A 16,122-nucleotide genomic window follows, 5' to 3' on the forward strand; every position below is an offset into this window, starting at 1 on the left:
TAAGGGTGTATCTAGTGGCAAAGAGAGGGTGGTCACTTGCTGATCAACAGCCAGCAGTGTCACGCCTCCATGCACTTGGCCATCACACAACCTGTCATTTCTGTACAAAGAAAACTGCCAAAAGGTGACTGTATCAGCAAATTTCTGAAATGCTTCCAGTAAGGAAAGACATACAGGATGATAAAAATCAATCAGCACTTTGATGGCATACAAATAGGAACACAAACCTTGATAGTTACACTGTATCAAAGTGGCAATATGAAAAAGAATTGGGCAAAGAGCCCTTCTGTTTTCAATTATGTTGTTTCTCTTTATTAGAAGGTCTATTGACCTCCATGGATCCTGTCCTGGGTCAAGTTTGCAGGTCTCTGTTGGAAGATGAAGATTCCAGTGACTGAAGGCATGAACATATAAACATTCTGCATCTTGGTAGCCAAATAAGAAGATAGACCCAAAGAAATGCCAGAAGATGGAGCCAAAGGAAGTGGATCCTGTTAGCTACTGAAAGGAATGGTGACAGAGACAGATATTGACTCTTCAACTTTCTTAACCATGGAGAGCTAAAGATTCTTCACATGGTTTGAAAATGACTCTGTCAAAGGCACGGAGAGATCTGTCTGCATTCCCACTGTAGCAGTAGAATGGAGTGCAGCAGCATATGTTCTAGATGAAGTGGTGGACAGTAATTTTTGAGCCTTGGGGTAAGAAATGTCGTGAAACATTTTCAAATGCTGTACCTCTTTTTCCTCCACCCACCTAGGGCAAGAATTAAAGTAAGATGGGTGAGAGCCATTACAATTGAGACAATGAGGGTCCATTTTGCACTCACTGGCATCATGGTCCTTGCCACTGCAATGAGCACACATCAAGAAACCATGACATCTTCAAGTGACCAAACTGCTGACATTGGAAACATCTGAGAGTGTTTGGAATATATGGCCATACCTTGCAAATTAGGTAACCTGCTTTGCTAACTGCAGCTGGGTGTGGTGACGTAAACATCAAAATTAGGATGCTGGTTGGCAGTTAATTTAATGTTTGCAATTGGAAATATGTCTCACTGCAGAAACTCCTTGGGTGGAGAAACCAGGAAGGACCTCTGATTTGGGTATGTTCTTCAAAACCCTCTCAACAATAACTCCACGTAACAAATTCAAAGTAGCATAGGGAGTAACGTTAAAGATTATATTTCCAATGGCCCTCAAATGCAAGTTCACTGTGTTTTGGAGTGGATGTTTCCACCAAGATGTCCCCAGAATGTAGCTTTTTGACTGACTTAAGAGTGCTAGCAAGCCCCTCTATTCTCTTCTTAATAAAAAAGGGAGACATTTACCCAAAAGATTTGTTTGATAAAGAATGTAATATCATTACCCAAAAGATTTGTTTGATAAAGAATGTAATATCAGAAAATTAGGTACAGGTATTGAAAAAGTTAAATATTGTGTTCAAAATGTACAAGACATGGTCATTTACCTATGGACTGTTTATTATTATTTTGGGGATTCATAATTAAGGAAGAATATTTCAGTGCCCACTCATCCCACCCACCATGGAGCCATACGAGGGAATGCACTACAATGTCAAACAAGGACACTGCAACAATGCCAGGGTTTCATGAGCACTAATCCAAACACCAGCATCAAACACAATGTCCACAATACCCGCTGAGAACATCTACAGGAATTCAAGACCATAGTGGTATGTTAGAGTTGGATGTCTCAACCACCAGAATCCTCTCCTCCTCTTTGTAGATTGCTACACGTGGCAAACATGTGGGTCGATGTTTAGATACCGGAGAAGATTAACTGAAAGTAAGGAACCTTCTCCGGGAGATCCCCTCACCAAGTACAAAAATCCACCTTTAGGGGCAACAGATTTTATAGCAGACTGAAGGTTTAGATAAGAAATTTCATTTAAGTGTTGTGATCTTCTACATTACATGAGAAAAAACAGCAGTCATTTCTATGATTTATAGGTTCGTGCCATCCCAATGGAATTCCAATTTTTTCCTACATTTAGTCCATTTTCTTGAATCTTTGACACAAAAGGTCTATACTTTGTGTGGAGCCCATGATTTGCCTTGGTCCCCAAGTTTTATTCAAAAACATACATAATACATTTGTTTAACATATTTTGTAATGTTTTACCTTTGTTTATTTACAATAAATTTACCAAAAATTTAAACGACCATGTTTGTGTCATTTGCACAACCTCTTGTTGTCATAGCAATGAATAAATATTATTGAAAGGAAAAAATCCCATCAAAGTGCATGCAATAACAAGTACTACTCATAAATGATATGTCATGCAGTCTATTAACTGTTTATATACAAGTGGTTTGCTTCTTGTGGGTTTTAGAATGACCAATAAGACTCGTACATGTGATTGATATGGAGAATCTATAGCTAGTGGTTGTTAACATTTTAAGAATAACAAAATGTGATCTGATCTTAAAGAAAATGTTTCACTTGTGTAAAAGTATATAAAATATTTTGCGAAAAATCTGTACGTGACGGACAAAAATGGATTTCATTTTTCTGATTCAATGTTCAGGAATTCATGTAGAACAAGTAAAAATTTCAAGACAATAAAACCAAAGGTCTGTGTTATTAGTTAGAAATTATTGAAAGTGCAATTAAAAAAAGTATAAATATCTGTATACTGTCATGTGTTACAGTATGGAAGCTTTGGTGATTACTTTGTGATTATACTTTGTCACGTACAGTTCGCGTGCAACTCGGTAACGAAACATTATTGTCACGTACAGTTCGCATGCAACTCGGTAACAAAACATTATTGTCACGCATACAGTTCCCGCAACAACTCGGTAAGAATACTTTATTGTCACGTACAGTTCCGTGCAACTCGGTAAGAATACTTTATTGTCACGTACAGTTCCCGTGCAACTCGGTAAGAATACTTTATTGTCACGTACAGTTCCCGTGCAACTCGGTAAGAATACTTTATTGTCACGTACAGTTCCCGTGCAACTCGGTAAGAATACTTTATTGTCACGTACAGTTCCCGTGCAACTCGGTAAGAATACTTTATTGTCACGTACAGTTCCGCGGCAGCTCAGAAGAATACTTTATTGTCACGTACAGTTCCCGTGCAACTCGGTAAGAATACTTTATTGTCACGTACAGTTCCCGTGCAGCTCAGAACAATACTTTATTGTCACGTACAGTTCCGTGCAGCTCAGAACAATACTTTATTGTCACGTACAGTTCCGTGCAGCTCAGAACAATACTTTATTGTCACGTACAGTTCACGTGTAATTCAGTATCAATACTTTATTATTGTGTACAGTTCGTGAGTAATTTAGTAACAATACTTTACAGTAAAATTTAGAATGCTTCTTCACAATAGATTTTCATTTTAACCTAACTCAGTAAATAAATATACGTAGATCTCTGTACTCACGGGACACTCTTCACAGTAGCGTCCACTGTATCGTTGATCTTCTGATTCAAAGCACTCACAGACACCACATTTGCAATCACCGTGACCGCTACAAGTTTGCTATTTTAAAAAACAAAACAAAAAAGAAATTAATACACTTTTACCTACCTATAACTAAGCATCTGATTTGGTTAACATCCCCATACTAATATTTCTCCTCTTTTACCTAACTATAACTAAACAACTGATCTGGTTAACACCCTCATACTAATATTTCTCCTTTTTACCTAACTATAACTAAACAACTGATCTGGTTAACACCCTCATACTAATATTTCTCCTTTTTACCTAACTATAACTAAACAACTGATCTGGTTAACACCCTCATACTAATATTTCTCCTTTTTTACCTAACTATAACTAAACAACTGATCTGGTTAACACCCATACTATATTTCTCCTTTTTTACCTAACTATAACTAAACAACTAATCTGGTTAACATCCACATACTCATACCTCTCCTATTTTACCTACCTATAACTAAACAACTGATCTGGTTAACACCCTCATACTAATATTTCTCCTTTTTACCTAACTATAACTAAACAACTGATCTGGTTAACACCCTCATACTAATATTTCTCCTTTTTTACCTAACTATAACTAAACAACTAATCTGGTTAACATCCACATACTCATACCTCTCCTATTTTACCTACCTATAGCTAAACAACTAATGTGGTTAGCATCCACATACTAATATTTCTCCATTACACACAGTTTCTGTGCATCAATATCAACATTATCTCCAAAATTTTCTATATCAGTTTAACAATATTCATATATAATTGTTGACAATTAACACGTATTCTCAAGGTAATTACAGAGGACAGGAGATTTGACATATTTCTGATGACAAGCACATGTTGTCTTGACTGTATCAGGAGTTTCATAACAAGGGCTTCAGGTATTTCTTATTACTAAACTAGCCAAATGAAAATTCTTAAAATATTGCATACTAACACATGTGCAATATCTAATGCTCAATTTTGTCTTCATAATTTGCTTAATATTTCCAAGATTTAATATGAAATCATTTTGAGCTTAAATTATTGTTTTTGTCTATCAAGCAACAAAAAATGCTACACTTACTAATCCTTCAAGTCTTTGTCAATAAATTATTTCAACAGAGAAAAAAAACAAAAAAACTTTGCTTAGCATACGTTTTTACAATAGAAAATTCCTTTTAGCCATAAGTTCCCAACACTGCTGACAATGCACATACCTGTGTATTCTCTCTATTAAAAAATAATTTATAACAACTCAAACAATATTCTTCTTGAAACTTTGTAGAATGAACAGCAACTACCTGTTGTGGAGACAAGTGTAGAGGACGACATTTTGAAAGGTAGAAAACTTTTGAAATGTACTCTACACTTGTGTCTCCACAACAGGCAGTTGCTGTCCATTCTACAAAGTTCCATCATGAATACTCTGCCTAAATAATTAATTGAAGAATGTTCTTATTGTTGTTTGTTATTATGCACAAAGTTACTCAAAGAGCTGTTCTAGTGGTACATGTTTGCATACATTCTGCTGTGAAACCGGGAAGGGTAGGGGGAACAAACATCTTCATTACACTTATCACAATAACAGTCCTTGAAAGTTTTATTCCTATAAGTACTTACATCACCATCAGGCGCAATGCAACTGTCAACACTGTCCTTGCACTCGCACGCACTACCTTTCCAACCAGGTAAACAATCACATTCTCCACACTCACACTTCCCATGGCTGGGTCCTGTGAAAGACAAAAAAAATAAATAAGTGATATTGATCACACTAAGGTAAATTGCCTGAATTTTATCCATTCACTTCCCATACAAATGAGTTTTTGATTGTATATATTCGTATCTAACTTATGCCTTTTCAAATGTTAGAAGTCTTAATAGCAAAATACTTAAAAGATATGTCTGTCCCATAACAGCAGAAGTACGTATAAATATTACATGCCACTCTTATAAACCAGCATAGATGATATATAAGAAATTCTACATATTAGCTACATTTCATGTTGCTTCAGATTCAATTATTTCTAAGTAAAGAATCAATTATCTGCAATACATGATATTATGCATCTGATGCCAGAGTTACCAGTTATTCAGTTTACCTTACATTCTTCATTTGGTGACAGCTCATATTAGAGAGTAAACAGTAGATCTAAGGTTCTGAAAGTCATGCAAATTGCAGAATGGACAAAAAGTGTTTTTATTCTTCACATGAACACCACCTTGCTCTCTGATTTATCAGAGTCCGAGTCAGACTGACATTATCAGTTCACAGACATACTTTGAGTATAAACACTTTCTGTAACACACTTGAGCTTTTGTGTACAAAGAGTTGTACATTTTACTAAAAGCTTGCCACATATGTAGATACACACAGTAAAGTTGGAATTATAGATAACATTCCTTTTCCAACACAGAATCAGTCTAACGTGCTGAGCTCATGCATATTTCATTAAGTATGTGCGAGTTTCACTGAACATTCATTATAACAAGTAACTTTTGTCTAAAATCCAATTTTATGAAAGTCATCAACTAATTACACACAGAAAACAACTAAACAAAAGTTTAGAAAAATTTACCTAAATACAGTTTTATCTGATATATTCACGGAAGGGAAAAATATGATAGTCCTTTCATATACAACTTACATATTGATGCAAGAGCATTTTGTAAACCTTCTTTAATGCAAAAACATTTTCTTATAAAATAGAAACAGAACAGAAGACATGATACATACACACGTCAATCATACACTGTAAGACCAGTTATAAAACTGCAACATTTTTGCTAGTGTTATATCATTCACTTGAAAAATTCTGAATGATAACAGGTCCACCTGAATCACTAAACAACTTCTATTCTAGGGTTTTCATAAATTTAGCAACATTTTTGTATTACATCATATATAAAATTATCAAAAATATGCCAATTATTTTTTTTTATGATCTAAACTTCAAAAGTAAGAATAGCAAATACACATCCAGAGAAATATCAAAAAGTGTACCTTTACCTCTAAACTAGAGCCTACATAATTGTTGTGCACCAATCAACATTTAACGTGTACATGCATGTGTGTATATTTATGCTTACCTACAATTTTAATGATTATGTGTTTAGCAACATAACAATTAGAATTAATTTTTGCATCATATATACACTTTAAAATATATATAATCAAACATGACAGTAAATATCTATAGTAATTTTCTATCAATGCTCCAGTGTGAACTGTTAAGTGCTAAATAACTTTATCATTACTAGCATATATGACAAATTTTGGAAGTCAGATGGTAGAGAGGTTACGAAAAAACCTATTTTTTTTTCTCTAAATAATCAGAGAAACAAGAAGTGGAGAAATAAGTATTGTACTGAATAAGTAGATATTCTAGATTTTATTATTCATTATTAAGATAATAATGAATTTACTACTTTCGAAATTAAGACTAAAGAAAAAAAAAATTGTGTTTGTGAAAATATTCCATCAAAAACTTAATATTCAAATGACAATGAAAGTTGGAATAAACTAGACAAATTTTTTTGTTTATAAAATAAAATCTATTTACACGAATGATAGGAGTTTGATAAGCCATAACAAAAACCTGCCAATTCCAATAGAAACTTAGGGTTATATGTGCAGGATCCAGGAATTAAGGAACATGAACAAATGTAACAAGAATTGCATTGTACATTCTGACACACCATATATTTTTGTGATTGATAATAACTTTGTGAATCTGTAGATAAATCTTAAAACTTCAATGGTTAATAAAACTTAAAAAAAAAGTGGAATAACAATCAATTTTAAATATTAAGTTGTAAATGTATGAATTTACATCTAGTCTATTTCATGCTTTCTAAAATGTAGTAGTACCACATAAAACAAATTAACATTTTTTACAAAGTTATAATTGTACGTTTTCTTAACCCTAAAACAGCAGGAATGTTGTAGGTAGCAGCATCAACTGATAATGGCCACTGTTTAAAAGATAGCATGAGATGTATTACTCAGAGAAAACAAACAAAACATCATACTCCACTTTTCCCTTATACTTCCCCATCATGCAAGTTATTTATTTCTAGCAAAAATAAAAATTATTTTATAATAGTTTTCTCATTGCAATTATTAAGCTGTAAGATAAAAGTTGTAGTTCAAATATTTTGACTGACTGTAAGGCAGACTTAATTTTATCATTATAATACTTTATTTTTGGAAATATTAAAATACAAAATAGGGTTAGGCATTTGTATAAAAAACATGAAATGCTACACTACTTACCACTACAAATTTCACCTTCATAACGATCACAGGAAAAATTGTCACACTCACAAAATCTTCCAGTCACTGTTTCTTCTGGATTCTATGGTAAAAGATTGATATATAATGAACAGAGTTACTGAAAACATGATTAATAACATATTCTATTGAAAACATTTTTGTACAAGGAAAAGAGAAAAAGAAATATCTAGTTAATATTATGTATCTACAAAAGAAAACTGATTAAATTTCCTATAAATACAACAGTTTATACCTCAAGTAGACTATGTTTTGTTGCTTCATTTACTACAATAGTGGTGAATGTATGAGTTGAACATATTTTCACATAAATTTTATACATTTTTAGACTTTACAGTTGGCTGCAATAAATTAACAGAGTTTAAAACTAGCTTACTTGTCTTTGAAAACATTCACAAACTCCACAATGACAAATTCCTCTTCCAGTACAGGGTTTGGTATCGTTACCACTGAAAACAAACAAATGAAAGTGGATTACAGATGACCACATGCCTATATATGTAATTATATTATTGTACACGTACAATGCGCTTCATATCATATTAGCATCTTTTACATCAATACATGTTTTGAAATATATGAAGTTGTTTCATAACTTTTGTATGATTCTACACAATGTCCTATCTACACATAGTCATCTTTAATTTTGAAATCTCTAATAATAAAAGGTCATATCTGTGGCTCTATGACTGCCATAGTTCAAAGAGAAAAAAAAACCCTAGAAACCTGACATGTATATAAAGGTGTCTATTACAGGGTGAGAATGCCATTTTTATTGGACAAGTTTCACAATATCACTTATATTGATGTGTTTATAGTAGTAACTTGCTTTTATTCTTTTTCCACTTGGATCAAAAAAAAATTAATTGTAGTATTAAATGTAGGACATTGCAGGCTTGCATCTATACCTGCACATAATTCATAAGTTTTTTTCTTTATTTCATGTGTGGTTTGTAAACAGATTAAATTTAACCCTATTCACACAGATAGTGGGTCAAAGTGCATATGATATGACCTTTTGCACAATGTCATTCAACATGGAGTTATGCTTTTTATATCAGTTATCTATTTATTTTATTGTATTAGATACAATACACATAGATACTGAAAGAAACTAGATAGGAATTTTGCAGGTTCTAGAGGTTATGCAAATGCAATATGCAAACCGAATTATGGATAAAGACATTTTCATTATTCACATGAAGATCACCTTTGTGTATAACATACTTTCTTCTCCAATATGGGTTGATCCAATGGACCAGCACCATGCATTTTTGGTAAATAGACTGTTTATCTTGCCTCAAGTAGTTTCTAGTCTGACAAATCTCTCTTCCTCTTACTTAGTATCTTAGTTTTACTTGTCTGTTCTGCTTTTCTAAATATAAATATGTTTATTCGTTTTGAGTTTTTATTTTGAATTTTTTAAAGGATGGACCAGTTATAATGCTGTAAAATCATTAAGACTAGTGCATTTCATCATTAATGTGACTGATTTTTTAAATACCTTAAAATTACAGAATAGATACAGAACAAATTAGTCTCTTGAAACAAGAATTCTATGATTTATATTATAATTTAGAAATAAATTATCACAAATATCTACTTAAATAAAGTCTGTATATTTACAAGATACATTTTGCCTTCTACTTAGATAATTTCTAATTAATTATGCACAAAATATACCTTAGCTTTATATAATACATGCACCTTATTTTACACTTAAATAATCTCAGGACATGTATGAAATACACCTTGATTTCCCTTTGAATATTGTCTAGATATGTATAAAATATACTAAGACTTGTACTCGCATAATGTTTGGATACTTACAAGATACATTGTGCTTCATCTGTTGTAAGATCAATGTCTTTGGAATCACATTCACATTTCTTTCCTGATCGCCCTTCATTGCAAACACACATTCCACATGAGTAGGTTCCATTACCATTTGTACACTTGTCACTGTTTTTCTCCTGTAACAAAAATAAAATACATATAACTCCGAAAGTCTTTTTATATATGTATTATATGTTAATTGAACTTTCTGAATTTTTCTTATTGCCTTAAGTGACTATAATTATATCATAATGTCTCATAGTACATAAGTTCTAGGCTTCAGTTGGGCAAGAAATGCAGGTGACCAAATTAGTGCAAGTAAGTTACAGTGAAGTTAAACTCTGTGTGTGAGTTTAGTCACAATGGGTGATTTCTTAGGCAATAAAAGAAATGAGATATATGAGAATGATTTATTGTTTCAAAGGGAGTTTTAAAGTATTTGAACCTACCTATGTAGACTTTGACAAAGTATAAGATAGTTATTTAAAGCTCTGGATAGAACTGTGGTAGCCAAAAGTTATAATGGTGATTTTGAAGTGAGTATCACAGCTTTGTATTGTTATAGCAGAGTAGGGCAGAATAAGTTATCTTGTCAAAGGGTGTTCTAACTAATTGAAATTGCCTGTATGAACTTTGAGGAAAAAGTTAATTATTTAAAGATTTCGATACAACTGTGATAACAAAGTGTAAAAAAACAACAACTTTTGTACATGAATTTAACTTTGTTTGAACCTATTATTTTAAAACAATGGACTGTGTGCAGTTTATTGTTAAAATCTATTGTCAACAACTCACAGACACCTACTGTAAGGAATCCTGTCCATACACATACCTAAAAACCATACTGTTCTTTCAAAAGATTATGGTCTTTAACCAAAGATAATTGTTTACCCACATGACTGAAATCACACAAGTTGTTCTAATTCTTACCCTATTTTGTAATATTAATTCTGAAGAGTTAAATAAGTTCACACTAAGCAATTTTAGAGCCTATTATTTTGAAGGCTAAAGAATATTCTGCATTCAGTCTGCAGCTTTGGAAAAACTCTAATTTAGCTAGCACCTAAGTCAAAAGTAGTGATTTGATGAATGAATGAAAAGACTAGTTTTATTAAAAAAGTAATTAGAAGAATTTCAGTAATTATTGCTTGTAAAGATGGTACTTTAATATGACCTAGAATAAAAATATTTGGTATTTACATTAAATTTTCCAAGTCAAACAAATACTTGAATAACTAGTAAGATTTTCAGACCGAATTAACCAATTTACTAGGTAGTAACTACACTAGACCACATAAGCCAATTTAGTAACAACTGGACAAGGTTTTTCTGTTTCTTTTGTTTAAGCGTGTAGGTAAGTCACAATATGGTAAACACATTATTTACCTCATTCCATGATTTCTCACACATACACTCACAGATAACATGCAACTCAACAGTCAAAGCTTCATTTAGACCAACAGGATAAATCTGAATTGTTTGATTCCAGGCAGTGTGGTTTTCAGGACACTTCTTGACTTCAATTCTTGCTTCAAATGTCACCTGATCAATAGAGAGCAAACAAAGTAATACAAAATTTTTAGGTTTTGTTTGCAAGATATATAAATCTGCTGGAGAAATGCTTTGTTTGTTATGATTTGAATCATGCATGTTGCCACACGTGCTTTTTAATATTTTCGTAACTAACAAATATTTAATTTTTTTCTTTGATACAAAAATTTTTAAATGATAAAAGTTAACATAGATGTTTAGGATGAAGGGGTAAACTAATAGGTATTTATTTCAAAATCCCTCATCTTGAAGAAAGGGAAAATCAACAACTAATGACAATTTTATGTGAACAATTATCTGAAGATACACATTATTTATTATAAACTTTATATAAATATAGCTGGTTGGTTTTATAAAACCTAGTCTGTTCATTTAAATGTACTTATACATTTTACCATATTATCAATACTACAAATTAAAACCATTCTAACAAAAATAGATGTACTTACATTGTCACCAACTTTCAAACCCTTACATTCATTGGTATTTTCTCTTTTGCCTCTGGCAGAGAAGAAAACAAATTTAAATTTTTAGCTGAAAATACTAGCTTAATACAAATGTTCTAGCATATTTGACATATTAACTGTGGAAATTAAAGTAACACTTTCTTAAATCAAGCAAAATGCTACAGGAAAAGAAATAATAAAAAAGACCAAACTTTTAACTGAAAAATTAAGTACAATAAAATTTATATATCCAATATTTTTTCTCTTTGGCTATAAAATTCAGACTGGACCAGATGACATAATTAACAATCTTGTTTCAATGCCTTCCTTACAATTTATCAATTTAGTTATGTTTTTCAATTGATTCCTTCACTTAGAAGAGTCATTTGAAAAACATTTTGTAAAGCTTAAAAAATACAAATATCCCGATGACATTAGAATACAAACTTGCAGTTTTGCAAGATGTTCCACGTGAATATTCTTTTAGTTAAACAGCTAAAATGAAAAAAAAATTTGACTTGTAGTAAATACTTTAAACTTTTTTGAAAATATTTGTTTGATATTAGTGTTTAGACAAAATTATGAAAAATAAAAATTACAGAACTAAAGCACAATTTCATAAATATAGAAAATCTGCATAATCCATTTTTTGTTCTAAAAACCTGAAACAGGTAAAATATCATGTACATAATAATGGGGAAATTAAACTTCTATAAATATCAATAAAATCTAGAAAATACACTACTTACAATGTCAGTCAGTAATTAAATATGGTGACACACACCTCTGAAAATTTTAGAAGTTACTGGAAAAAACACCCTCACTTGTTCAAAATGATTAAATTATTGAAAGAGCATTTCACTTTAAGTATATTTTAATACAGTGGAATTTCATGAAATAAAATATCCTGGCATGATTGCTGTAGTTAATGTGACTAGAAAGAATTGAGGCTCAAGTGAATATTAAATTATTTAATGTGGCATAAGTACTGCATATATTTTACTGGTTATAAAGAAGTTAAAAAATGCAAAGACGTAAACAAGTAATGCACTCTATGAACAATTTAATTCGTTTTTGTTTTTGTTTTTTTTACAAACTATTACTTTCTCAATAAAATTATCTTTCATTTGACTGAGTCCTAATGAAGGATCTCTTAGGTATTCTTACTATACAAAACAAAGCTATTCAATGTTGTTAAGGTAAATAGTCTTAAGTACACACATTGTACAGTGTAAAGATTTATTGCAATCAAAATAAACCAGTCAGCACTAAAAACATGAAAGTTGAGATACATGGGCTTTTTCTTGTGCTTACAGTTTCATATGCGTAAAGTGTTTAATAAAAACACAGTATAAAGTGAGTTTTGTTCAAGCAATGTTTTGCTAAGAACAAAGAATGCTTTACCTATATCTTAAGGACTATATTCTTAACTGTTACTGTTCCCATTAAGATACATCCACTCATAAAACAAAGTATACACAGGATACTTGAGAATGAAATATATCCTGATTGAAATACTTAAGGAATCATCCTCCCCCACACCAGAGAAACACTTATAACAAACAAATTAACATGTACATTAAACATAAACCAAACACACCATGATACAACTAAATTATTTTGTGTTAAAACATAATTCTTGTATCATAAGTAGCTTACTATATTGTTTCTGATTTCACACAAACACAAAATCTTCACAACTAACTCTTCTTATGGACATAAGTGATACTTTTTGTTCATTATCTGTTTTTAAGCAGTACACATTCTATTTCATTTTATTCCAATTTGAACTAACATGTTTACTTACCCCAAACATGAGGAGAAATACTTTATTTCAATGAAATCATTGTTAACATTATCTTGCAGCTTAACACTTGATGTAATTCTCTGTGAAAGAAAAGAAATAAAAGATTCATTTTGGAAAGACTGCACTTGTATGTGAGAGTATTAAAACTTATAGGAACCGATGGTTAAAGGCAAATGAAAATATGTTAATTACATTACATCTACTGTATCCAGTACTGATAAAGCTTTCTGTCCTATACAGTTTGGGACATGACAGTTTATATTGTTGTTAAGCTCAAAACTACAAAAAAGGGATATTTGTGCAGTGCTTACTATGAATATTAAAATTCAATTTTCTTGAAAAGTTTCCAGAAGTACTGGAAACTTACCTTCGAGTCACTGGAAAACTGGGATACAACATGTATATATACAGTACTGTGCAAAAATGTTAAAAAAAAAGTAAAAAATTAGATTTCAGGCTACTTTTAAAGAACAGTTGAAGGTAAATCACAGGTAAAACATCAATATATGATTAATATTCATATTTAGTACGACAAAAATGCAGTGGAAATGCTTCAGTGCAGCAAACATTCAATATTTTGTGTCCCTCTTTTGCTTTTGGAAGAGCAGACAATCATTCAGGCATTGTTACAACATATTTGATCAAAGTGTCCTTTGGAATTTTACTCCAAAGATTTGCTAGTCTTTACATTACTAAAACACAACAACCACAATTCAAAATTAGATCCTTACTAAAAGAAAAAGGTAGAGCCATGTGTTACTTACATTATACTGATCTTTCACTAGCTCTACCACATTAGATGAATCTTTTTCCAATTTTCCTGCAGTAGAGCCTTCCAGGTGTCCACTGAGACGTTTATAGATTGACAACTGATCACTAGTGACAGCAAAAATGACATTTACTTTATGTTTTTTGACTTCTGCATTAATCTGACTAAGAGATGGATAGTCCTGATAGATGCTCATGATGTAATTTCCTTGCTCATCAAGGTGACACTGGCCATCATTGGGTTTTATAATTCCTCCCAACTATAAGCACAAGACATACAGTTGAAAACAATGTTTAATGTCGAAATAATCATATGTCATTTCTACTTACAAATCACACATAAAATGAAAACATTTTGCTCATGCTATTTTGAACTTTTTTTTTTTAATTCTGTGTGATAATTAATTGCTCACAAATTAAAGCAAGTGATATCTCTTCCAAATATTCTAAGACATTTTCCTCACATCATATACTGACACAATCAATCTTTTGTTTTCACCTTAAGGTAAATATTTTATACAAAACTATATAATTTACTTATTGGTTAAAAACAGGCAATATGTCTTATGAAAACCTCACAACTTGATCTTATGAAACAAAAAATCTTAAATATCCCTGATGCCTATGAAAGATATATTAAATGAGTTTTAAGATTTTGAATATGTTATTAAGATGATTGTTCAAGAGTATATTAATCCTAAAATTTCATACTATTCTGTAAGATCTTACACATTAACGAGCAATACCAATAAGTTTATTACTTTTGTAAATCAAGTCACCAATAAGTCTTCTTTCAATCTAGATATTACATTTGTTTTTTTTACATGAACTATTTTTTGTTAAATCTGCTTTAATTCTTAGAAAATTGTTGGTTCTAATACATTACTCAATATACTTATTTTAGATTTTATTTGAGTTTTAATACTTACATTGCATTACTAGAAAATAACTTTCTCTGTATCATTGGCATGTTTTTATAACTTTATAGAATGTCATTTTTAAGTATATTTTAAAATTAACATAAAATTAAATTTTTAGATTAGTTTTTATGATCTGATTATTCATGCGACCACAGATAGGAAAACTGGTTACATTATTAACCAAAATTACATATCACATATAAAGAAACCTGGTTCCCAAACTCATTAAGTAAAAGGCTGTTTATTACAAGTAAAATGATAATCAAGTTGTAAAAATTAATTTATAATTTTAAAAGACAAAACTATACATTTCTTAAAAAAGAAACAATTCTATAACTTAATTCAAGATCATCAAAATGATGGACAGAATGTCACCTAATAACTACCAGGCTAAACTGCATTAGTACAAAATGAGGAAATAAAGGTTAAACTTGAAAATGGGCATGCTTAAGATGTCAGTACATACATGTCAAACCAACAGAAGATTACAGTCTGGTACTTAAAGTTGCACAATTTTTTATTTATTTTTTAATAAATAACTACTTTTCAGCCCCTGAAATAGTGCTCATAATCCAATGTGAACCACCACTACCATAAAGTTAGACAACCCTGATCTGGGTTGAAAATGAAATTGATATAGACATGTACACAATGTGAACAATTAACAATAAACCTAGTACTTATAATAAGTTTTTATATAACAAAAGGAAGCATTTGTATTTGTAAGATTTCAATTAAAAAGTGCATGATTTTAATAGCTATATGACTTTGAGCAATATATTTGTGTGTAAACATGTTAATTTGACCTTTCCATCTCCAGCATAATGAAATCCACTGTCTGTTGAAAATACCAGCATCTTTCTGGACTTTCTTCTCCACTCAATAGCTTCCTGTTAATACATAACAAGAAGAAATTTCAGGCATCCATTAATTCTTGCTAAACACTCCTCTCACATTTGAAAAACTACAATACCAAGGATACTCCATTTGAAATTATTTTCAACTAACACAAACAACCTACCAGCTGTT

General features: G+C 31.2%; 1 protein-coding gene across 4 annotated transcripts in view; it reads right to left on the minus strand.

The window, feature by feature from the left end:
• The window catches only part of LOC143252613 (integrin beta-PS-like), a 51,666-nt gene that overhangs the window by 15,203 nt on the left and 20,341 nt on the right, over window positions 1-16,122 (minus strand). For all 4 annotated transcript variants that reach the window (XM_076505013.1, XM_076505015.1, XM_076505014.1 and 1 more), the window contains 10 exons: window positions 15,900-15,983; window positions 14,170-14,433; window positions 13,406-13,485; window positions 11,602-11,653; window positions 10,988-11,143; window positions 9,596-9,738; window positions 8,142-8,214; window positions 7,748-7,829; window positions 5,092-5,204; window positions 3,424-3,522 (listed from right to left, as the gene is read on the minus strand). In XM_076505013.1, the coding sequence (XP_076361128.1) occupies window positions 3,424-3,522; window positions 5,092-5,204; window positions 7,748-7,829; window positions 8,142-8,214; window positions 9,596-9,738; window positions 10,988-11,143; window positions 11,602-11,653; window positions 13,406-13,485; window positions 14,170-14,433; window positions 15,900-15,983 (1,146 nt within the window). The remainder of the gene's footprint in view (window positions 1-3,423; window positions 3,523-5,091; window positions 5,205-7,747; window positions 7,830-8,141; window positions 8,215-9,595; window positions 9,739-10,987; window positions 11,144-11,601; window positions 11,654-13,405; window positions 13,486-14,169; window positions 14,434-15,899; window positions 15,984-16,122) is intronic.

This window comes from Tachypleus tridentatus, chromosome 6, assembly GCF_004210375.1.
Source record: "Tachypleus tridentatus isolate NWPU-2018 chromosome 6, ASM421037v1, whole genome shotgun sequence".
Taxonomy (NCBI): Eukaryota; Metazoa; Arthropoda; class Merostomata; order Xiphosura; family Limulidae; genus Tachypleus; species Tachypleus tridentatus.